At 44.1% G+C, this 23,879-nt stretch overlaps 1 protein-coding gene across 2 annotated transcripts in view; it reads left to right on the forward strand.

Moving 5' to 3' along the window:
- Nucleotides 1-23,879, forward strand: part of DLG2 (discs large MAGUK scaffold protein 2) — a 2,359,657-nt gene that overhangs the window by 266,467 nt on the left and 2,069,311 nt on the right. For both annotated transcript variants that reach the window (XM_082244450.1, XM_082244453.1), the window contains exon 3: nt 12,265-12,410. In XM_082244450.1, coding sequence (XP_082100576.1) covers nt 12,265-12,410 — 146 coding nt within the window. The remainder of the gene's footprint in view (nt 1-12,264; nt 12,411-23,879) is intronic.

A 23,879-nucleotide genomic window follows, 5' to 3' on the forward strand; every position in this document is an offset into this window, starting at 1 on the left:
AGAACCGCTATTCTCATACTTACAAGGTGTACAGTATTGGATTTTAGTCAAAATCTTACTTTTAAAAACATTGTCTGGGCGTGGCCATCTTGGATGTGGGCATCTGAAGCCGCAGTGTAATCTGCTGTGTCCTTCTTCCTGATTCCAGGGAGTGTTCCTGGAGTTCTTCCTGATTGCAGCCTCCTGGGAGTGATGACAAACAGCTCCCAGGATGCAATGCAAAGGCGGAAGTGATGTCGGTGGCCGTGGCCACAGAGGGGGAGAAGGAGGAAGTACCATCAAAAATGCCCTGAAAATAAGGTAAGGGACCCCCGAAAAAAATTTGAAATGCCCAATTGTTGATCAGCATAGCAAGCACTCCAGGAATCACTAAAGTTGCAAAATAGGCCGGAAATCCACTTTAAGCCGACCCGGCAAAACTGTAAGCACATTCCCAAATATCAGTGTGTCATCCAAGTGAGTCATCAAGCCCTTCTGACAGACCAGCCTTCTTCCTGGCTCTCTTCGGAAAGGGGCCTCCCCTGGGTCTCCTCCTTGGCATAGCTTCCTCCAGACCCAGGCAGGACAGCTTCAAGACCAGCTCAGCAAACCACACTATTAGGCCTAACAGCAGAGCTCCATCTAGCAGCACCTCCCCAGGTCTCAGCCTGAGACAAGAGAGAGTGCACATGGTTTGTCCCAAATATTTAAATCCTCCCCAGCATGCACTAGTGACATAAACCTCCTACTGGATTGGCTAAAGTAAATATAAATATTCATAACTTTACTAATAAAATACCTTTGTTTGTGAAATCTTATACCAGAGGCATAACTAGTACTTTCAGGACCTGGTGCAAGAAACCATAAAGGGGTCCCTCAGCCGCCCCCCCCCCCCCCCACTGTGGTGGAACACCGGGGCACAGTCGCTAGTATGGCCTTTGTGACCCTGGTAGTTTTGCCATAGGTGTCAGTAGTTTTTTAATCTTGTTAATTAATTATTTTAATAATTTTTCTACCATTTTTATTTAATTATTTATATTATTATTATTTTTTTTTGCAATGTTATTTTTTTATTTTTTACAATTTTGTAGGAACCCCTTATGGGGGGCTTTGGTGAGATATCAGGGATCTAAACAGACCTCTGTTTCACCTTTGAAACAGAGAAAAGAGATTGAGGACACAGCCTCAGCAGCACAGATGAATGTTACATAGTTAGTCTGGTTGAAAAAAAGACACAAGTCCATCTAGTTTAAAAAAAAACCCAATAAGGCATGATCCTAATTACTCCAGCGGGGGAAAAAATCCTTCCTGAACAACCAAGAGGCAATCGACAATTCCCTAAATCAACTTTTCCTATAAATGTTAGTATCCAGTTAGATTATTTACATTTAGTAAAGAATCCAGGCCTTTCATAAAGCAATTTACTGAGCTGGACAGAACCAGCTCTTGAGGAAGTCTATTCCACCTTTTCACAGCTCTTACTGTGAAGAAGCTTATCCTTATTTGGAGATAAAATCTATTTGTACCAGACATAAAGAGTGCCTCCTTTCCTTTGTGACGACCTTAGAGTGAATAACTCAACACCAAGTTCACTATTTGGACCACTTATGCATTTATATACAGTATGTTTATCATATCCCCCTTAATCTCCTCTTCTCAAGAGAGAATACATTTAGTTCCTCTAATCTTTCCTCATAGCTGAGCTCCTCCATGCCTCTTATCAGTTTGGTTGCCCTTCTCTGCACTTTCTACTGTTCCCCGATATCCTTTTTGTAAACTGGTGCCCAAAACTGAACTGCATATTCCAGATGAGGCCTTACTAATGATCTGTACAGGGGCAAAAATGATATCTCTTTTATGAATAGGAACAGCTCTGTATAGAGCTTCCCGTTTTTTCACAAACTGAAGCATTGTAAATACAGTTTACTATGCCTCAGTTATGAATAAACGGTAAGGATCACTGACTCTATTCATTAAGACAAGGCTTTCCATCCTGAAAGCATCCTCCAAAGCAGCTTGCGGGAGAGGGGAGGAGGGAACCCATCGGACATGATGGGTGGGGGTCCAGTGGAGTACACAGGAGCCCAATCACAGCAGGAGATAGATAGGAGGGTCAGCGGGGTGGCATGTAGAGGAACTGATCCCCTTCACTGCAGGAGGAAATTAAAGAGGATTGGTTACTCTATATGTCGTCCCTGCTGCCCCTCCTATTTAGGTATAATGGGAACCCCGTGGGCTCCCTAGAGCATGGGGCCGAGAGGAAATTGCGACCCCGGCACATATGCCTTTGTCTCATACTATGACCAATGATACCATAGACATCCTCTGAAGCAGCTGGCGGGATAGGGGAGGAGGGAACCCATCGAAGATGATTGTTGGGGGGGGGGGGGGCAGGGGAGTACACAGGAGCCCAATCACAGCAGGAGATGGATAGGAGGGTTAGCAGGGTGTCATGTAGAGGAACTGATCCCCTCCGCTGCAGGAGGAAATTAAACGGGATTAGTTACTCTATATGTCCTGCCTGCTGCCCCTCCTATTTAGGTGCAATGGGGACCCCATGGGCCCCCTAGAGCATGAGGCCGAGTGGCAATTGCGACCCCTGCACATATGCCTTTGTCTCATACTATGACCAATGATACCATAGACATCTACTGGCGACAGAGAGAAATCACAAGCCAACTTAAAATGAGAGAAAAACCAGGTGAAAAACTATACAATTACTCTGAGCTAACTAGAGCTCACTCAAAAACGATATTGATATAGTAGCCCATGTTTAGAAAAAGGGGGCTACTGTACATAAATAAATAGTACAGGGTAACTTTGATATGTATAATATGTATAATATTTGATTTGGGTTTTACTTCATGGCATTGATTGACTCAAGAGAGGTCATGGATGTCCCAAGGGTGCACATATGTTAATTGGTGCCATATGGTGAAATGATTCAACACTAAGAGGTGCGTAGTTGAATGCTTCTTTCTTCTTCCACCCATTAGCATTACAACATTACCTCACAAACTTGGAGTGCAGTCATTAAACGGGTAAATACTCTCATTGTACCATCATCCCTGCTACTTTCCATCTGCTCTTATAGCAAACAAATAGGACTTTAAAGGTACACAAACCCAATCTTATTAAATCAATAATTAATTATTTTCCATATAATACCACATTTATTATTTATTTTCCATATGATATCCCATAAACATATACACAACAACATTTTATATCACATGGAACTGCAGATACTATAACCATCTTTGTGGAGGATGTAAAAGCTCTCTACGCATTTCATGAGTTAAGTTCACTGTATCAAGAGTGTGGTTGATAGAGATATAAACGATCCAGCCTTATTGTTAAAAAGTCACATGTAAGCTTGCGCCACAGAAACTGGAACCTGACAAACAACTGGAGGCCACAAGTGATATTTTTTAGTGCCTTTCCTTAATCATGTCCAATAAACTATATTACCAAAAGTACTGGGACGCCTGCCTTTACACGCACATTAACTTTCATGGCATTCCAGTCTTGGTCCATGGGGTTCAATATTGAGTTGGCCCACCCTTTGCAGCTATACCAGCTTCAACTCAGGTTGAGGTCAGGATTCTGTGCAGGCCAGTCAAGTTCCTCCACCCCAAACTTGTTCATCCATGTCTTTATGGACCTTGCTTTGTGCTCTGGTGCGCAGTCATGTTGGAACAGGAAGGGGCCATCCCCATACTGTTCTCACAAAATTGGGAGCATGAAATTGTGCAAAATGTCTTGGTATGCTGATGCCTTAAGAGTTATTTTCACTGGAACTAAGGGGCCAAGCCCAACCCCTGAAAAACAGCACTACACCATAATCCCCCTTCCACCAAATGATTTGGAGCAGTGCACAAAGCAAGGTCCATAAAGACACGGATGAGCAAATTTGGGGTGGAGGAACTGGACTGGCCTGCACAGAGTCCTGACCTTGTGGACAGCCTTCCCAAAGAGTTGAAGCTGTTATAGCTGCAAAGGGTGGGCCAACTCAATATTGAACCCTATGGACTAAGACTGGGATGTCATTAAAGTTCATGTGTGAGTAAAGGCAGGGGTCCCAATACTTTTGGTAATATAATGTATGTTTATCCATACCATGCCACGTGCTATCTTGTGGGCTTCTATCTCCTACATGGCCCCTATTTCACCCTGTATATGAACATTCACATAGTAAAAGTGTTAGGTTATCTGAGTCTACTCAACAAACATGCAGTGATTATGCATCATAAATGAAGATATCCCATAGCTTTTCCTGAATCAATATTAGTGTTGTGACTTCCAAAGCTGGACTAGCCTCCACTGATAAGGGGAGTCCTATATCTCTTATAGTCTGCAATTGTCAATGTTCGTCACCAAAGTGAGGTGTCCTCACCTTACTGACTGCCAGGTGCAATGAAGAGCTTCATAGGATTGTCTTTGTGTACCTTTAAAGTCCCACTTGTTTGCAATAATTACCCTCTTTAGGAATGTTTAAATTCAAGTAGGCTGGCAGTAGGGTTGCCACATCATCCCTTTAAACCAGGACACATATTAATTACACAGGTTCTGAGGCTGATATAATGCACATAGGGCACTAAGTGAGTTTAATTACCACCTTAATCAGCCACAGAACCTGTGTAATTAATGTGTGTCCTGGTTTAAAGGGATGAGGTGGCAACCCTAACTGGCAGTGGTATGACCAGAACAGGCTTGGGCCTACTTGGTGTTATTTTGGACAGAAAGCCAAATACACTTTGTGCCCCAAGTGGGTTTTAAACCCAGGACTCCAGTTCCTCAATACGACAGTGCTAACCTCTCAACCACGTTGCTGCATCTCCATGGGTACTAGACTGGCCCATAACCACTGTGCTGCCCTCGTTAGTCACCTTGATAACCGCCCACAGCTGCCATGACCATTTTATAAAACATTTTATTTCATTCATATTGTCAAATTTATGAATCACCTTTGTTCTGGAGATAATTTCTTCTCCTAAGTAATAGTTGTTCAGTACTTTTTTATGCATATAATCTTTGTGCATATGTACATCCCACACACACTTAAGAATTCAAGTGATCTCCTGGTACATTTTGTATTTCTGGAGATATAACCTCTAAATTATCGCCTCCTCACACTCTAAAAGATTTCACATGCTGGCTGGCCGTGGAAATAATTAAAGGAGCTTTCCACCTACCTTCTATCAGCTAAAACGACAACAATAATGCATGAATTGTAATGACTGGAGGATTTTGTGCAATGCAATACCTACATCCCCCAATCATCCAGGTTACCATTAGCCTATAAGCAACTCTGAAGCTCCTACTACTTGGGTGCTTGCCTATCTGTGGTCGATCAATTTTCAGAGAATGATGAAAGGAGGGTAGCAGGCGTTCAGAAGGCGATACTGCCGCCTCCTAATGCATGTTTGTTTTCTTTTTTTTTTTTTTTGCTCATTCCTGAATGGCAAATTTACATTGCAGGACTGCACCGTAACTTCAAGCCAAGTTTTTTGCTCGCGGTTCCAGCATTCCCCATTCACTACAGTGTACATAGCTAGCCTTTTACCTGAGAACTTTGTTGAAAAGTGCTCAGAAGGAGGGGGAATAGTTTTCCATCATTGGTATTAGTGGAAAGATTAGTGCCCCATCATTAGACATGTGTAATTAATTTTGGTCCGAATATAAATTCGGACAAGTTTTTTTGTTTTTCGGTGATTCAGATGTTTCCGAATCTCTGAATGAAATAGTAACAAATATGCTTGAAATTCATTTAATTTCATTTCGTATATCTGTTTTCTAACTAATTAAAAATTTTCAGAATGATTCCAATTCGAATCAGTCGAAAAATGATTGACTGATTTAAATTCTATGTGAAAAATAGTTGGTTCTTAACCAGTTGCCGACCGCCCACCGCAGATATACTGCGGCAGGGCGGCTCGGCTGTGCAAAATCACATATATCTACGTAATTTTGTGTACGCGGTCTCAGCGGCGTGCGCGGGACCCGCGCTCCAGCTGTGATTAGACTCAGCGCAGCCGGCCTCCCGCAATCTTCAGAGAAACTGACAGAAAACCCGCCTGCTTATGCAACCAAAGCAGGCGAGTCTTCTGTCATGAAAGAAGAAAATGGTCGCACACCACCATAGAATCCAATGAAGAAAAGTTTCTTTATTCAGATAAATGGTACAAGGTACAGCAGGGTAGGACAGTAGACGCGTTTCACGCAACTGCTACAAGCTTGTTCGTAGCAGTCGTGTGAAACACGTCTACTGTCCTACCCTGCTGTACCTTGTACCACTTATGTGAATAAAGGAACTTTTCTTTATTGGATTCCGTGGTGGTGTGCGACCATTTTCTTCTTTCATGCTTCTCCTGGTGGCGAGCCGAGGTTCAGCACCCACCTTGAATCGTGGACTTTGACTAGCCTGAGTGGTGTTATCTCTCTTCATCGTTCGAGTCTTCTGTCACACAGGCAGAGAGAGATTAGGAGTTTCAGCTAAGCTGAAACCCCGATCTCTCTGTGCCTGTTACAGAGCCCATCCCCTCCACAGTCAGTAAGCATTGTTAGGCATACATTAACCCCTTTGACACCCCCAGTGTTAACCCCTTTCCTGGCAGTGTCATTTATACAGTAACAGTGCATAATATTTAGCTCTGATTACTGTATTAATGTCACTGGTCCCCAAAAAAGTGTAAAAAATGTCACTTAGGGGTCCAATCTGTCCGCCGCAATGTCGCAGTCCCGCTAAAAAATCGCTGATCGCCGCCATTACTAATAAAAACGAAAAAATAAATAAAAAGTTCAAAAATCTATCCCGTAGTTTGTAAACGCTATAAATTTTTCACAAACCAATTAAAATACGCTTTTTGGGATTTTTTTTTTACCAAAAGTATGTAGCAGAATACAAATTTGCCTAAACTGAGAAAAAAATTTGATTTGTTACATTTTTTTATTGGGAATGTTTTATAGCAGAAAGTAAAAAATATTGTTTTTTTTTTTTTTTTTTTCAAAATTGTCGGTCTTTTTTTGATTATAACGCAAAATCTAAAAACTGAAGAGGTGATCAAATACCACCAAAACAAAGCTCTATTTGTGGGAAAAAAGGGACATCTATTGTATTTGGGTACAGCATTGCATGTCCGTGCAATTTTTTGTTAAAGCAACGCAGTGCCGAATCACAAAAAATGGCCTAGTCATTAAGGGATTATAACCCTCCAGAGCTGAAGTGGTTAAAGAGGGGGCTGGGAAGCTGCCAGCCTTGTTCTTAACAATGGATGACTCATCAGCTGTCAGAAAAAAACAGCGTGGGCCCTTAAAAAGATTGTAAAGTCTGTTTTTTTTTTTTCTTTTAAATAAAAAACATGTTATACTTACCTCCTCTGTGCATTCAGTTTTGCACAGGGCAGCCAGGATCCTCCTCTTCTCAGGTCCCTCGTTCCTGCTCCTGGCCCCTCCCTCCTATCGAGTGCTCCCACAGCAAGCAGCTCTCTCTCCTGATTGGCTAACTGACTTTGATTGACAGCCGTGGAAGCCAATGGCACCGTGGCTGTGTTTAAGCCAATCAGGAAGGAGAGCCAAGCCCCGGCGGCCGAGAGACTTGTGGACATTGCTGGACAAAACAGGACCTCAGGTAAGTATTAGGGGGTGCTGGGGAGGCTGCTATACCCAGAAGGTTTTTTTATCTTAATGCAAAGAATGCATTAAGATAAAAAAAAAAAACATTCTGACTTTACAACTCCTTTGAGGTCTAGTATACATTTTAGGAGGAACCCAAATTAAAACAACAACAGCTGACGTGGGGTCCCCCCAAAATCTATACCAGACCCTAATTTGAGCAAGCAGCCCAGCAAGGGTGGGGGGGGGAGCAAGTGGCTTACACTTTTTTGGAGAATGAGTAGCGTTAGGGGCAGGATGTGGGGGCCCGCTTGCTCGTGGAGGACAGAAGCATGCAAACAAAAGGTATCCCGTTTTGAAAAAAACAGTGTGGGGGGTCCCCCAAACCCCATACCAGACCCTTATCCAAGCATGCAGGCTAGGAAAGAGGAGGGGGGGGGCTCCTTCCTGGCCTGCTTGGCTACATGCTTGGATAAGGGTCTGGAATGGGGTTTGAGGGAGGGGACCTTCACACTGTTTTTTTTTTTACACCAGTTTTTGTTTTACATAGTTACATAATTACATAGTTAGTCAGGTTGAAAAAAGACACTGGTTCAACCAGTAAAATACAAAAAACAGTAAACAAAACCCAACCATACAATCCCATATAAACAATCCTATACCCGCAGTTGATCCAAAGGAAGGCCAAAAAACCCCAGCAAAGCATGATCCAATTTGCTAAAGCAGGGGAAAAAATTCCTTCCTGATCCCCCGAGAGGCAATCATATATTTCCCTGGATCAACTTTACCTATAAATATTAGTACCCAGTTATATTATGTACACCGAAAAAAGAGTCTATTCCACATTTCTACAGCTCTAACAGTGAAGAAACCTTTCAGTATTTGGAGACAAAATCTGTTTTCATCTAAACAAAAAGAGTGCCCCCTTGTCCTCTGTGTTGACCTTAAAGTCAATAACTCAACACTAAGTTCACTATATGAACCCCTTATGTATTTATACATGTTGATCATATCCCTCCTTAATCTCCTCTTCTCAAGAAATAATAAATTCAGTTCCTCTAATCTTTCCTCATAGCTGAGCTCCTCCATGCCTCTTATCAGTTTGGTTGCCCTTCTCTGCACTTTCTCCAGTTCCCTGATATCTTTTTTGGTGCCCAAACCTGAACTGCATATTGTATGAGGTTTTACTAATGATTTATACCAGGGGTCTTCAAACTACGGCCCTCCAGCTGTTCAGAAACTACAATTCCCATCATGCCTAGTCATGTCTGTGAATGTCAGAGTTTTACAATGCCTCATGGGATATGTAGTTCTGCAACAGCTGGAGGGCCCTAGTTTGAGGATCCCTGATTTATACAATGGCAAAATTATCTCTCTCTCTCTCTGGAGTCCATGCCTCTCCTAATACAAGAAAGGACTTTGCTTGCTTTGGAAACCGCAGCTTGGCATTACATGCTATTATTAAGCTTAGGATCTACCAGAACACCAAGATCCTTCTCCGCTATGGATTCCCCCAGTTCTACTCTGCCTAGTATGTATGATGCATGCATATTCTTAGGCCCCAAGTGCCTAACTTTACATTTATCAACATTAAACCTCATTTGCCACATAGTTGCCCAATGAAACAGTGCATTGATATCAGCCTGTAAGTTGGAGACATCCTGTAAGGAAGTCATTCCACTACAAAGCTTGGTGTCATCTGCAAAGACTGAAATGGTACTTTTAATCCCAGACAGGATATCATTTATAAAGATATTAAAAAGTAAGGGTCCCAACACTGAACCTTGGGGTACACTACTGATAACTTTAGACCATTCAGAGAAAGAATCATTAACCACTACTCTGAATACCTACTACTATTACTCTGAATTCTATCTTTTAGCCAATTTTCTATCCATTTACAAAGTGATCTTTCCAAGCCTGTAGACTTTACCTTACACATTAGCCGTGTGTGGGGAACTGTGTCAAACGCTTTTGCAAAATCCAAGTATACTACGTCCACAGCTACCCCTCTGTCCAAGGTTTTACTTACCTCCTCATAAAAAGAAATCAGGTTTGTTTGACAACTTCTGTCTTTCATGAATCCGTGCTGTCTGTTGCTTAAAATATTTTTTTCCAGCAAGAACTCATCTATGTGGTCTTATTAAACTCTCCAGTATCTTCCCAACTATAGAAGTTAAACTAACAGGTCTATAGTTACTTGGCAAAGACTGTGATCCCTTTTTAAATATAGGCACCACATGGGCCCTACGTCAATCCAGTGGTTCTATTCCAGTCCTTAACGAGTCCCTAAAAATTAGAAACAAAGGCTTTGAAATTACAGCGCTCAATTCTTTTAGGATGCGTGGGTGGATGCTATCTGGTCCAGGCGCTTTATCCACCCTTATGCTGTCTAAATATTTCTGGACCATATCACTTTTGAGCCATTGTGGATCATTTGGCGCTGTGTCAATACCGTCCTCATTATGGTCATGAGCTCCCCCATGCTCCTTTGTATATACAGAGCTGAAGAAAGTATTTAATACATTTGCCTTCTCTTTGTCCCCAGTCACTCCAGATTATTTTGTAAAGGGCCCACATGCTCAGAACTAACCTTTTTACTATTAATATATTTGAATAATTTTTGCATGCTGCTGTCAGCGAGGAATCCATGTCATGGTTGTTAGGAACGCCAGTGGCCGCCCACTCCTTAACAACCAGCTATTCTGTTTTTTGACTATAGAAAATGAATGCCAATGATACGAAACTAATTCCAAAAATGAGTTGGTCCAATATTGCACCAATGGAACAATTCGCTTTTGGAATTTTTTTTTTTCTTGAGCATTGTTTATTCAGAATAGCATTATATTCTATTTTAAAAAAAAACAGTGTGCCCCCCCCCCCCAATTCATACCAGGCTCTTTGGATCTTGTATGGATTTTAAGGGGAACCCCACGTCAATTTATTATTTTTATAAACCGCGTAAAGTCCCCCTGAAATCCATACCAGACCCTTATCCGAGCATGCAGCCTTGTAGGCCAGGAAAGGAGGGGGGAAGCGAGCCCTCCTCCTCCTGAACCATACCAGGCCACATGCACCTCAAGGCACCTGGTCCCCATGTTAAGCCCCCTGCCCGCAGACCCCTACAACCACCGGCCAGGGTTGTGGGGAAGAGGCCCTTGTCCTTAGCCACATGGGGACAAGGTGCTTTGGGGGGCTCCCAGCCCCACAGCACCTACCCGTGTTGAGGGCATGTGGCCTGGTATGGTTTGAAGGGTGGTGCTTACTCATCCCTCTCTTTCCTGGCCTGCCAGGCTGCATGCTCAGATAAGGGTCTGATATGAATTGATGAGGACCCCACGCTGGTTTATTTTTCTGCATTTTTCATTGCCGGCATTGTTTTGCTTACATTTCAGCTGTCAGTGGGGAAGCCTGCTGACAGCTAATAAGTCATCGGTTGTTAAGGACGTGGCAGGGATAATTTTTCAAATCTTTCAGAAAATTTGGAATTCATTAGAAAATGAATAAACAAAGCGAAATTAAATGAAACTAAACTAAAGGAATTCCGAAATAAATCAACGAAAGGAAATTTATACCATACCAAAAAACTGAACCTAAACAAAACTGGTTTTTCCGTTCTGCACATGTCTACCCATCATTGTATTAGTTGGAATACTAGTGCCCCATTATTGGTATTTGTGGGAAAAATAGAGCCCCATCATTGGTATTAGTTGAAAGAATAGTGCCCTATCATTGGAATTAGTGGGAAGACTAGTGCCCCATCATTAGTATTAGTGGGAAGACTAGTGCCTCATTATTGGTATTAGTGGGAGGAATAGTGTTCCATCATTGGTATCAGTAGGAGGAATATTGCCTCATCATTGGTATTAGTGGGAAGAATAGTGTATAATCATTGGTGTCAGTGGAAGAAATAGTGCCTCATCATTGGCATTGGTGGGAGAAATAGTGCCTCATCATTGGTGTCTGTAGCAGGAATTATGCCCCTCAGTTGGTGTGGTGGGAAGAGTAGTGCCCCAAGGGCCAGATGAAGGCTACCAAAAGACTGCATGCAGTTTGAAGACAACTGATCTAAGAGTTAGTGGGGGCAATTAAACAATTGTTTTTTGACCAGAGCAAGCCAAAAAAAAGACAATAATAGAAATTATTGCTGAATCTATTGGGAATAAACACCTTTCTAATTGTTGAATTAGCCGCAGCTGAGAAAAATTGTAACTAGTCTTATGCACATGCACTAATTAAAGTTAATCTGGAGTAGTTTATTCTACAGTAATCGAGATGTTGACATGGTTCTTGAAGGAAAAGTTGTTCAAAAGTAGTCAAGTCCATGAAGGCACTATCGAATATTGGGATGAGCTAATTTTACACTTTCATGTCCAAAGGTTCAAACACAATTCTACAGGTGTAAGGCCAGCATAACACTGAGAGATGCTGGCAGAGTGATGACTTTAAAAGTGTGATGATGCCCCTTAATTATTTTATCAGCAGTCTGGGGGTGGATCAGTGACCAAGTTTTATTATTTACCAGCTGAACACTATAAGCAATTTTCTGGGAAGTAAAATGGTTCAGATATAGATATTGCAAATAGCTGTTTGCCTATAGATTAGGCAACATAACTGGTTCTTTTTACTGTAAATTGTGGTTATTCATGTCTCACCTCTGTTTATTGGCAGACATACAGGAGTTTTATGAAGTCACGTTGCTCAGCTCCCACATCTACTACGAAGAAAAAATCTCCGAACTGAACCATGTAGCTGATTTATGGGAGAAGAACAATTCTTCATCTGGCTGTCCAGAGAGCTTACAGCAAGCCTCAGAGGTAGCTTTTGATTTAGCAATGTCTGTTATGTGTACATCAATAAAGACAAAAAGCTCACTAGGCAAAAACTAGGCACCTCTATGACTCATTCTGGAAAAAAAAAAAACTTGCACACTTAATATATTGTAAGTATTTTAACAATCTTGATTGCAGGTTCCTACCCGCTTTGGTTTTGGAAATCATACAACCCCTCCGCCCCCCCACCTTTTATTTTTTTTATAGTTATATACTGTAGGTTGAGGGGAAAACAAAGAGTGGCTATTGAGTTCAACAAAAACACAAAGGTAAATTGAAAGCCTGCATCATATTTTACAACCCTAAGACCCCATTCAGACTAGCGCGACTTGTCAGGCGACTTGTCAGCCTGACAAGTCGCGGTCGGTCGCTCGCCATTGATTAGCACAGGACCCGTTCTAATAGGAGCGACACAAGTCGCTCCGACTTAGAAAAAGGGTCCTGTACTACTTTGGGGCGACCTGGGAGCGACTTGCATAAACTTCCATTATGTGAAGACCCTGCAGGTCGCCCCTCGAAGTCGGATCGCGCCAGTCTGAATGGGCTGTTAACCCATGGTTGACAAAGGCAAATACTGCTTATTAAAGTGTTACTAAACCCAGACCCTGCATTCACCATACTGTATGTGGTCTCCCACAGTACACAGAACATGGAAATGCAATTATTTTAGTAAATATAAACTGATAAATATCTTTTTTCATCAGCTGCATATAGCAATTACAACAATCTTGTGACTTGTATCAGTGAGTGCTGATAGATTGTAGGAGGAGTTTTCATTTCTCCCAAGATTGTCCTATCAGGCTTTAAGACCCTTAATTCTCTGTCTGAACATGTCTGGACAGTGCTGATTGAGCCTGTGCTGATCACATGTACCCTCCCAATAAAAAAAAGACAAAACTTTCTAGCAATACACACCATATTGTGCAGCCTGACTCCATACACTTTAAATATGAGGTTCTTTTTTTGGAGTCTATGGAAGAAGGAGATGATCAGAGAAGATCACACAATGCAGAGGATTAACCCCTTAGGATCCACACTAAGGGGTATAACAAGCATGCTTTACTGCATATACAGACTGATTTTACTATTGTGGGTTTAGTAAGATTTAATCATTCACCTGGGGTGGCATCTTTATTGTTAATATAGTGTTCAAAATTTCAATATGCCCCCGTCCACAGACCACCTTACCTGCCACCACACATTTGTGGGGAAGAGACCCTTGTCCACTCAACATTGGCATAAGCAGCTTTCTTAATGCAGGTGTTTGGGTTAGAGGGGGGATGAGGATGACAGGGGGTGGGGTGCTAGCAATGTATCAGTGGGTTTCCAGATGTGATGAAGATGAGGATGACAGAGGGTAGTGTATTAGGAAGGTATCAGTGGGTTGCCAGGTGTGATGAGGATGAGGATACAGGGAGTGGGGTATTAGTGAGGTTGCAATGGGGTGCCAGGTGTGATGAGCATGACAGGAGGTGGGGTGTTAGCAAGGTTGCAGTAGGTTGCCAGGTGTGATGAAAATGAGGATGACAGGGGGTAGGGTGTTAGCAAGGTTGCAGTGGGGTGCCAAATGTGATGAACATGTGGATGACAGTGGTTGGGGTTTTAGCAAGGTTGCAGTGGGGTGCCAGGGGTGATGAGGATGACAGGCGGTGGGATGTTAGCAAGGTTGCAGTGGAAGGCCAGGTGTGATGAGGATGAGATTGGCAGGGGGAGGGTGTCAGTTAGGCATCAGTGGGTTGCCAGGTGTGATGAGGATGATGATATCAGGGGGTGGTGTGTTGGTAGGGTTTTAGTGGGTTGCCAGGTGTGATGAGGATGAGGATGACCTGAGGTGGGATGTTAGTAAGGTATCAGTGGGTTGCCAGGTGTGATGAGGATGACAGGGGGTGGGGTGTTAGCAAGGTATCAGTGGATTGCCAGGTGTGATGAGGATGGCAGGGGGTGGGATGTTAGAAAGGTTTTAGTGGGTTGCCAGGTGTGATGAGGATGAGGATGAAGATGACTGTGGGTGGGGAGTTATAAAGGTATCAGTGGGTTGCCAGGTGTGATGAAGATGAGGATAACAGGGGGTGGGGTGATAGCAAGGTATCAGTGGGTTGCCAGGTGTGATGTAGATGACAGGGGGTGGGGTGTTAGCAAGGTATCAGTGGGTTGACAGGTGTGATAAGGATGAGGATGGCAGAGGGTGGGGTGTTATTAAGGTATTAGTGGGTTGCCAGGTGTGATGAAGATGGGAATGAGGATGGCAGCGGGTGGGCTGTTAGCAAGGTTTGGGATGTGGGTGATGATTACATAGGGTGGGGTGTTAGTAAGATATCAGTGGGTTGCCAGGTGTGATGAGGATGATGATGGCAGGGGGTGGGCTGTTGCATTGGGTTGCCAGGTGTGATGAGGATGATAGGAGGTGGAGTGTTAGTAAGGTATTAGTGGGTTGCCGGGTGTGATGAGGATGACAGAGGGTGTTGTGTTAGCAAAGTATCAGTGGGTTGCCAGGTGGGATGAGGATGATAGGTTACTAACACCCCAACTCCCTATCAGTGAGAAGCCAGGTGTGATGAGGATGAGGATGGCGGGGGGGGGGGGTGTTAGCAAGGTATCAGTGGGGTGCCAGGTGTGATGAAGATGAGGATGACAGGGGGTGGGGTGTTAGTTGCCCGGTGGGATGAGGATGACAGGGGAGAGAGAGAGAGAAAAAGAGGGAAGGCCCAGAAAGAGAGAAAGAAGGATCACTGTGACGGTACTCACCGTCACTGGGAGTGAAAGACAGATACTTAATGGACACTATGAAAATGGCTTGGATTACTTCAAATGGGGTCTGTATTTACACTTATGCTAATGTCTATTGTACTTCAATGGCACAGACAGGCCCTCCCTATTGTTTGTGTATTAAGATGTGATGTGGATTCTGTTAAGCCGGTCTGTCCCATTGTTACATGTTAATGAACTCACATATTGTTTCTGTCCAGATGGCTAAATAATTAGTTCAGGTTAATTCTAATCTGATATCTATGTTCACGAGGTACGAGGAAGCCGTATACTGACAGAAGTCCACAAGTATGGGCTGCGGTTTCGTTCCATTGGTGGCAAGTGGTGGGATGCTTCCTGCAGTCTGGGACATCCAAACCTCCACCAGGATCAAAGGTCCGGATAGCAGAAGAGGAGAGGTACAGATATCAGCTGCCATGGAAGAGGAATTCGCAAGTTGGTTGCGAGAGATGCCGATACAACACAGGGGACCAGTGTCAGAGAAGGTCCTGCTAGGATGGTACGATGTAATCCGCTGGGAACTCTGGAAGGAAGCGCTACCCTGTTAGCAGTGACACCATGGAAACATCCTCCTCTCCTTCCAGGAAAGGTACTGGTCGCAGTATGAAGTTTGAATGGTGTTTTTGGGGAGACAACCGCACAAGGAATGGGAGCTGGAGATCGTCTACAGATGGCTGCTAGAGAGCGCTCAGCACCGGGCCTTGGCTCCCCTTGCCTGGGAATATCCAGAAGTACTAGCTGACAGTCCAGAAATCCTGACTGAAGAATCGACACTGTGGCATAGTAATAGTGTGCTTTGCTCACCTGCACCCACGGTCTTGGATGCGGAGGTCTTATGGCGGATGCAGCAAGTGCTGACTCACCTTGTCGAACCTGTTTCTGCACAGAACGAGCTTGGATGGAGGAATGCGTCTGTCCAGCCACTGGATAAAGATATGGGAGAAGAGGAAGCCATCTTCATTCCCCAACCACAGATCACAGATTTAATTGACTTTCCATCGGAAGATGATATGGATGATAAATCACCCGCCAAAGTGTTGGCACTGGGCCCAAGTGCCACCAGCCCATGCCCTGGACTTTCAGCAATTCCAGAGGTTGGGGATTTAATAGACTTTTCTGCTGAGGAGGAACATCCCAGTGAGCCTACAGCATAAGAGCAGGCATCCAGGCATAGTGCTGCTGACCTCTGCCTGCAACAATTGGTGACCCAGGAAGATGTGTGCAAGGCCACTGACTTTTCAGTTTACTTTCCTGCAGAACAGCTGGCATCAGGGCCTAACATCACTGAGCGCTGCCCAACACCAACAGCAGCTTCAGCCTCCTTGAGAGAAGAGGCCCAGGGTGAGAAGGTGGTGATCACTCCCCAACAGCAGCTGCACAGTTCGGAGAAGGTGGTCATCCAACAGTTAGCGGGAACGGATTATGTGGAGTCTCCAGCAGAAGTACTGGCAACAGGGCAGAGTGCTACCAACCTCTGCCCAGCATCGGCAACAGCTACAGAGTTCCAGGAAGCTGGGGAAATCAGCCCCTCACCCCAGCGACAAGCTGATGAAGTGAAGCATCTATACCCAGCTGAAGCGCTGGCAGCCGGACAGAGAGTCAACGACCTCTGCCTCCCACCTGTGGCAGTTCCGGAGGCCCAGGGTGAGAAGGGAGAGGAGGAGGTTGTCCTCCCTCCCCAACAGTCAGTCAGAGTGGAGGAAACTGTCTTCCCTCCCCAGCCAGGATCTGTACATCTAGGAGACAGTACCAGAGAAAGGGTGTCCCAACCGCTAGATGAGGGTAAGGATGATGGAACAGCTGACTCCCCTTTCCAGCAGCAGACGGTTCTCAAGAATGATGACACCAACCAGGCAGAAGAGCTGGCAACAGAGCAGAGTGCTGCTGGCCTCTGCCCTCAACATACAAAAGATGGAGTTCCTGTGGTAGTGGATGGGACTGCAGTCTTCCCCTCTGTATCCCAGGGATGCTGGGCAGTCGATCCAGGTCCCCAACAGCATGAGGAAGTAAGCCCAGCCACCCTGTCTTCTCTCCAGCGGCTGAAAGGCCTCCAGGGAGAAGGGCCAGTCCACGCTTCTCCCCCGCAGCGGGTTTGTTCTACAAGAGAGGCAGAGGTTGGCTGGGTGAGTAATGCTCTGTTTGGGACAATTTGCTTGAGGTACTGTGTGGGTACAGACATTGGGTGACTGGAACTACAGACTACCTTCAAAGTCAACCCGTTTGAGGTCCCCTCCTGTGTTAGTCTCCTTCCGAAAGGGGAGAGATGTGATGAGAGTCACTTTGATTGGGGGGCACATGGAACACAGCTTACCTTAGAGAGGTTGGGAAATACCCATCTCAGCCCCCTAGGCCCATCTTATGTGTAAGTCACCCTATGTCTATTAGGGACACAGGGTGACCAAGAAGCCCAGTCTGGCCTGCCCAAACCAGACTTCCACAGAAGTTTTACAAACTATGTGGAACTTTGTCAAGGAAGCTGCCATGGTGGATTGACTCTTTGGGACTTGTTACCCGATTAACTCAGGCACAGACCGATTTGAGGTCTGGTACCTGGTTAGTCTACCTTTGGGGGGAAGATATGTGACGGTTCTCACCGTCACTGGGAGTGAAAGACAGATACTTAATGGCAGACATGGGAGTAAGTCACACATGTGCAAGTCACAAGCAAGTCTCAAGTCTTAACCTTCAAGTCTCAAGCAAGTCCCAAGTTACTGTGGTGAAAAGCAAGCAAGTCAAGTCGAGTCCCTGCTAGAAGTCAAGCAAGTCAAGTCAAGTCAAGTCATTTATTTTGGTCAAGTCACAAATCAAGTCAAAATACTGATCTACCCCAATTTTCACCTTTAAATCAGGTAAAAGTCAGTGGTCAGGAAAGGTTTTGTTTTATTTTCAACATTAACAAAACTGCTTAGTGCTTTTTTCTTGGCATATTAAAGAAACACTTTGAATGCCCAAACAGCTCAAATTCCTTCGTCCAGTCATGTTTCAACACCACAGTCACTAAAAACATGTTAAGTATTTCCATTGTTAAACAGCCAGTGTCCTAAAAATCAGAACACACTGAGGTGTTTTAAGTGACTGTGGTGTCAGAAACATAACAGGCACATTAATTTTGCTTTAACACATCTTGAGAAAATGCAAATATTTAATAACTTAAAAAAGTAAAGTAATTTCGAGTCATATGTCTCAAGTCAAAGTCAAGTCTCAAGTCATGAATACCAAGTCAAAGTCAAGTCGAGTCTTTTATTAATTTTAGTCAAGCAAGTCTCAAGTCCTCAAACTGGTGACTTAAGTCTGACTCAAGCCAAGTCATGTGACTCAAGTCCCCTACCTCTGCTTAATGGACACTGAGAATATGACTTGGATTGCTTCAAATGGTGTCTGTATTTACACTTCTAATGTGTATTGTACTTCAATGGCAGAGACAGGCCCTCCCTATTGTTTGTGTATTGAGATGTGATGTGGATTCTGTTAAGCCTGTGTGTCCCATTTTAAATGTTAATGAACTCACATATTATTTCTGTCCAGATGGCTAGATAATTCGTTCAGGTTAATTCTATTTCTGTATACAATTTCATCTGCATATGATAAAGTAATCAGGCAACCCCTGACCTGTATGCGGTAATCTGATCAGGAGGGGGAGGTCCATGATGTATATAAATTCTGTGTGACTGTTCAATAAACAGAACATTCCAGTACAAGCTAAGTTGTCGGCTAGCTTTGTATGGGGGTGGCTGGAAAATGTTCACAACTGGGAGGAAACTGTATACTGATGGAAGTCCACAAGTACAGTGTGGGTTGCAGTTCCGTTACAATCACAAATATATAAAAAAGGAAACATAACACATTTTTGGCATGATCTGTATTATTTTTGAATGACTTCTATGCAGGACGTGGTAACCTTACAAGCAGACCTTAACAAAATAATGGGGTGGGCAACTACATGGCAGATGAGGTTTAATGTTGAAAAATGTAAGGTAAGGCACTTGGGTGTCAGAAATATGAACGCTAGTTACTCGCTAGGCAGGTGATCTTCTGGGTGAATCTAAGATAGAAAAGGACCTGGGGGGTCTTAGTGGACAACAGGCTTAGCAATGGCATGCAATGCCAAGCTGCTGCAAGCAAAGCCAACAGAATACTGTCATGTATAAAAAACTGGTTTCACTCCAGAGATAAAAAGATTATTCTCCCACTCTACAAGACTCTGGTCGGGCCACATCTTGAGTATGCCGTCGGTTCTGGGCATTGGTCCTTAGAAAATATGTGCTGAAACTAGAGAGAGTCCAGAGAAGGGCACCACAGATAATTAGGGGAATGGAGGACATCAGCTACTGAGAAAGACTACAAGCATTGAACGTATTCTTTCTGGAGAAGAGATGCTTGAGAGGGGATATAATATTAATGTAAAAATACCATACTGGTGACCCTAGCATAATGAACAAACTTTTCAGAGAAAGGGAATTAATAAGACACGGGGCCACTCACTAAAAATAGAAGAAAAGCGGGTTAACGTTAAACTGCATAAAGGGTTCTTTACTGTCAGAGCGGTAAGGATGTGGAATTCTCTTCCACAAGCAGTGGTATCAGCAGGGAGCTTCGATAGTTTAAAAAACTATTAGATGGGCACCTAAAAGACCACAACATTCAGGGGTATACAATGTACGGTTAACAGCAAACACACACATCACAGGTTGAACTGGATGGACTGATGTGTTTTTTTCAACCTCACCAACTATTTAACTATGCAACTACATAAGAAACTGGTAAATACATTTGTTTTTAAAAGTTTAGATATCTCTATGACTTTAATATACATGTCTGCAGGCTATAACTGATGCTGTGGAGAAGTAAAAAAAAGAACACCGCAAAAACATGTACAGTGGTGTTCTCTCTTTTATGGAATCACTGTCTCTTGAAATCCACTTTAGACTGTGTCCTCGTGTTTATGGGAGGCGGAGCAACCATCAATCAAGATGTGACATCCCACCCACTGTGTTCTTTTTTAGTTACTGGGTATGGAGGAGGAGGGAGGGACTAGGCTGTCATTTAGGATCTGTATACATGCCCAAATGTGTGATGTTAATACTATGTGACCTGAATTGCTCAGCTAAAACCAGGAAATGTTCTCTCCAGCAATAGACAAAACGGAGCATGTGCAGCTGAACTACACTTGCTGTGTCTTATCTTGACTTGTCCAGAGTGAACATGCAGGGGGGGGATGATCTGTGCATACAGGATCACACAGACTTTTTACACAATGCAGAGGATTAATCACTTAAGTTACACACTGAGTATACCAAAGCTTGCTATTTTGCATCTACAGACAGATTTACCCCCATTTGATCTAGAAAAAAGTCAGGGGACAAAAGGTCAATGCTGTGTGTGAGTCACTGATCATCTGTAACACAGTGTGATAGAGAACCCGTATTCCCCGTTCACCGGGCACACTTCTGTTCTATGAGTCACCACCTGGAAGTAAAGTTTGACAGGTAGTGCAGAGGGGATCAGGAGTGCACAAGGAACAATGGTATGTAGTAGTCTGTTCCCCTTATATCAGGTATCCTTTTCAGAGATCCTCTCCATATCAGGGTCCCCATCAGAGTCCCACCTTACATCAGGGTCCCCATCGGAGCCCCACTTACATCAGGTGTTCCTTTTAGATGCCCCCATATCAAGGTCCCCCCCTATATCAGGTGTTCCTATCAGGGTCTCCATCAGAGTCCCACCTTAAATCAAGGTCCCCATCATAGCCCCACTTACATCAGGTATTCCTATTAGACGCCCCCATTTTAGGGTCCCTCCCTTATATCAGGTGTCCCTATCAAGGTCCCCATCAGAGTCCCATCTTACATCAGGTGTTCTCATCACCGTGCTCCCTAATTCATGGTTCCCATCAGAGTCCTACCCCACATCAGGCTCCCCATCATATTCCCCCCCTACATCTCATTATGAGAGTCCCCACTTACATCAGAGCCCCTATGAGAGTCTCCTTTATATAAGATATCCTCATCATGCTGGCTCATAGATCAGTGGATATACTCAGAGACCTGGGGGGGGGGGGTACCGTCAAAATCTGGGGGGGGCACAGACCACCTCAGCACCCTCCTAGATCTGGGCCTTTTCCTACCATGATCCAGTGTGTTCCTTCCTGATTCCCTAAGGCACAGGTACCAACCTGCTGCACAGTGTTACACGTGGCTCGTTGGCACTTACTGGGTGACCTTCAGGACCCCTGCAGACAGTATTCTCTATTTTCCCTAAGCTGGCCATATACCAGTAGAATTTCATTTAAAAAAATGTGGTTTTAAAGCAGTAATAGACCCTAATTTTCAAAAAAACTGATGACAGGTAGGCAGCATTGTTAATCTTGCTCCCCCCGGATTAAAACGCTGCTGTCCGAAGGTGCCTACTGTGCTACTTCATCTAGGAGGTGTGTTACTGGCCAAATCACCAGGTAACAACAGAGGGAAAAAAGCCTAAAAATAGAAAACTAAAGCAGCTGGCACATCTAATGATAAGTAAGCATAAATATATCATATTTATGGTTTTGGGTTTAATACGTCTTTAGAGATTCACATACATAAAGAACATTCACCGCTGCCGGCCTATGGCAAGCAGATACTCTACCACTGCTGTGCACTTGTGTCCATCCTCAGACCACTCAGTCACTACAGGACTCTGCAGAGAAGGTATTTTGCTTGTGCTAGAATCTGCAAGACTGACATTGCATGCTGTTTTATAAATCTATGATCTACCAGAACACCCAGATGCTTATCTCTCATTGACTTACCCTACGGTAACGTTAACACCTATGCATTTTTATTTTGCATTTTCCATTTTGAAGAAACGCACTACAGTCCATTTAACACGGTTTCCTATGATACATGTTCACAACTGTGCTTTTTTCAGCCGGTACGTTTTTGGAAAGGGTCAGGGACTTTTTTCTCACAATAGATTGGGTTTTGTGCGTAATAGACTTTAATGGAGTAGCACCAGAAATGCAAGTGTTGCATTTTTGATGCGTTTTATAATGCATTTTCATTGTTTTGTTTCTTTTTTTTATTTCCCCTTTAAAAACACTGTATATAGCTGGTTGCTATGGAGTGGGCCAGGAAGTCGGCCGCCGTGTCCTTAACTACTGATGAGTCATCAACTGTCAGCTGGGAACCCTGCTGACAGCTGAATGTAAAAAAAAAGAATTGCTGGCTAACAAATTTGAGAAAAAAGACAGCGTGGGCTGTTATGGATTTTGAGAGAAACCCAATGCCAAAATAAAAAAAAACATGGTGTGGGCTCCCCCCAAATCTATACCAGGCCCTTATCCGAGCATGCATGCCTCCTGAACCATATCAGGCTACATGCCCTCAACATTCGGGGGGTGTGTGCTTTGTGGTGACGCCACCCTGAGACTCACCCTTTTGTGACGTCACGGACCTGGGGATGATGGTTCTGTGATGTCACAAGGGGCGGGGTCTCTGGGTGACATCATCATATGACCACGCCCTATAGCTATATAAGATCTGTCAGACGCTTGAGACCCCCACAACCACCGGCCAGAGTTGTGGGGAAATGGCCCTTGTCCCCATCAACATGGGGACAAGGTGCTTTGGGGTGGGGGGCGGAAGCATCCCTGCCCCAAAACACCCCCCTCAGCTGGGTCAAAAGTGGCGTGGGTCTCAGGGTGACCCCCCCCCATGTTAAGGGGAATGCAACCTGGTACGGTTCAGGAAGGGGGGGGTACTTGCTTGCCCCCTCCCTTACCTTACCTGCCACGCTGTATGCCCGGATAAGGGTCTGGTATGAATTTGGGGGGGGGGGGTATTTTGGTGTTGGGATCCCCTCCAAATCCATACCAGACCCAAAGGGCCCCAGTATGTATTGGGGGGGGGGGGCAAACATTTTTCTTTTCTCAAATTTTCAGCAATTCTTTTTTTTTTACATCCAGCTGTTAGTGGGGAACCCCTTACCAACCAGCTATATACAGTGTTTTTAAAGGGGAAAAAACCCCACAAAACCCAAAAAGCAATATGCATGAAAACTGCATGCAAAAACGCGGGTTTAAAAAGGCACCGCAAAACATGCCTGAGAAATGCATCAAATGCAACCGCATAGTTGTAAACCTAGACTTATCGAGTTGTACTCGCCCTAGATTTTCGGATGTATGTGTGATGTTAACACCATTTACATTACTTTACATTTAGAAAAAACCTTTTCCAGAAACTGCTAACCTTGTTTAACATGAAGGTGGGTGTTTGGATGATTGTGAATGGTAATAAGATAAATGCAGAGCTTGTACGTCAGCACCACAGCTCACCAGTATGACTGTTTCTATCACTTATGACTCAGCTGGCTAAGACAGGAGTGGGGAGGAGGAATCTCAGGGAGGGACAATTCTTTGCCTTTGTCTGCAGAACAATACATGGTATGGGGTGTTTGTAATGAAGGGACATCTGTGTAGGCTGTCCCAAATCACTAGAATGTAGTCTTGTTAAAGAGACGCTCCAGGCACCTATAAAAAAAAAATAAAAGTCAGCAGCTAAATGTAGCTGCTGACTTTTAAAAAACAGCCACTCACCTGTCCCATGGTCCAGCGGTAAGCTCACCCCAGCCGTCTTCATCCTCTGTCCTTCCTCTGTGGCGTCAGCATCCTCACTATAGGCACCCGGCTGTGAAAGCTTGCGGCTTTAATTC

This window comes from Pelophylax lessonae, assembly GCF_965119305.1.
Source record: "Pelophylax lessonae genome assembly, chromosome: 2".
Lineage (NCBI taxonomy): Eukaryota > Metazoa > Chordata > Amphibia > Anura > Ranidae > Pelophylax > Pelophylax lessonae.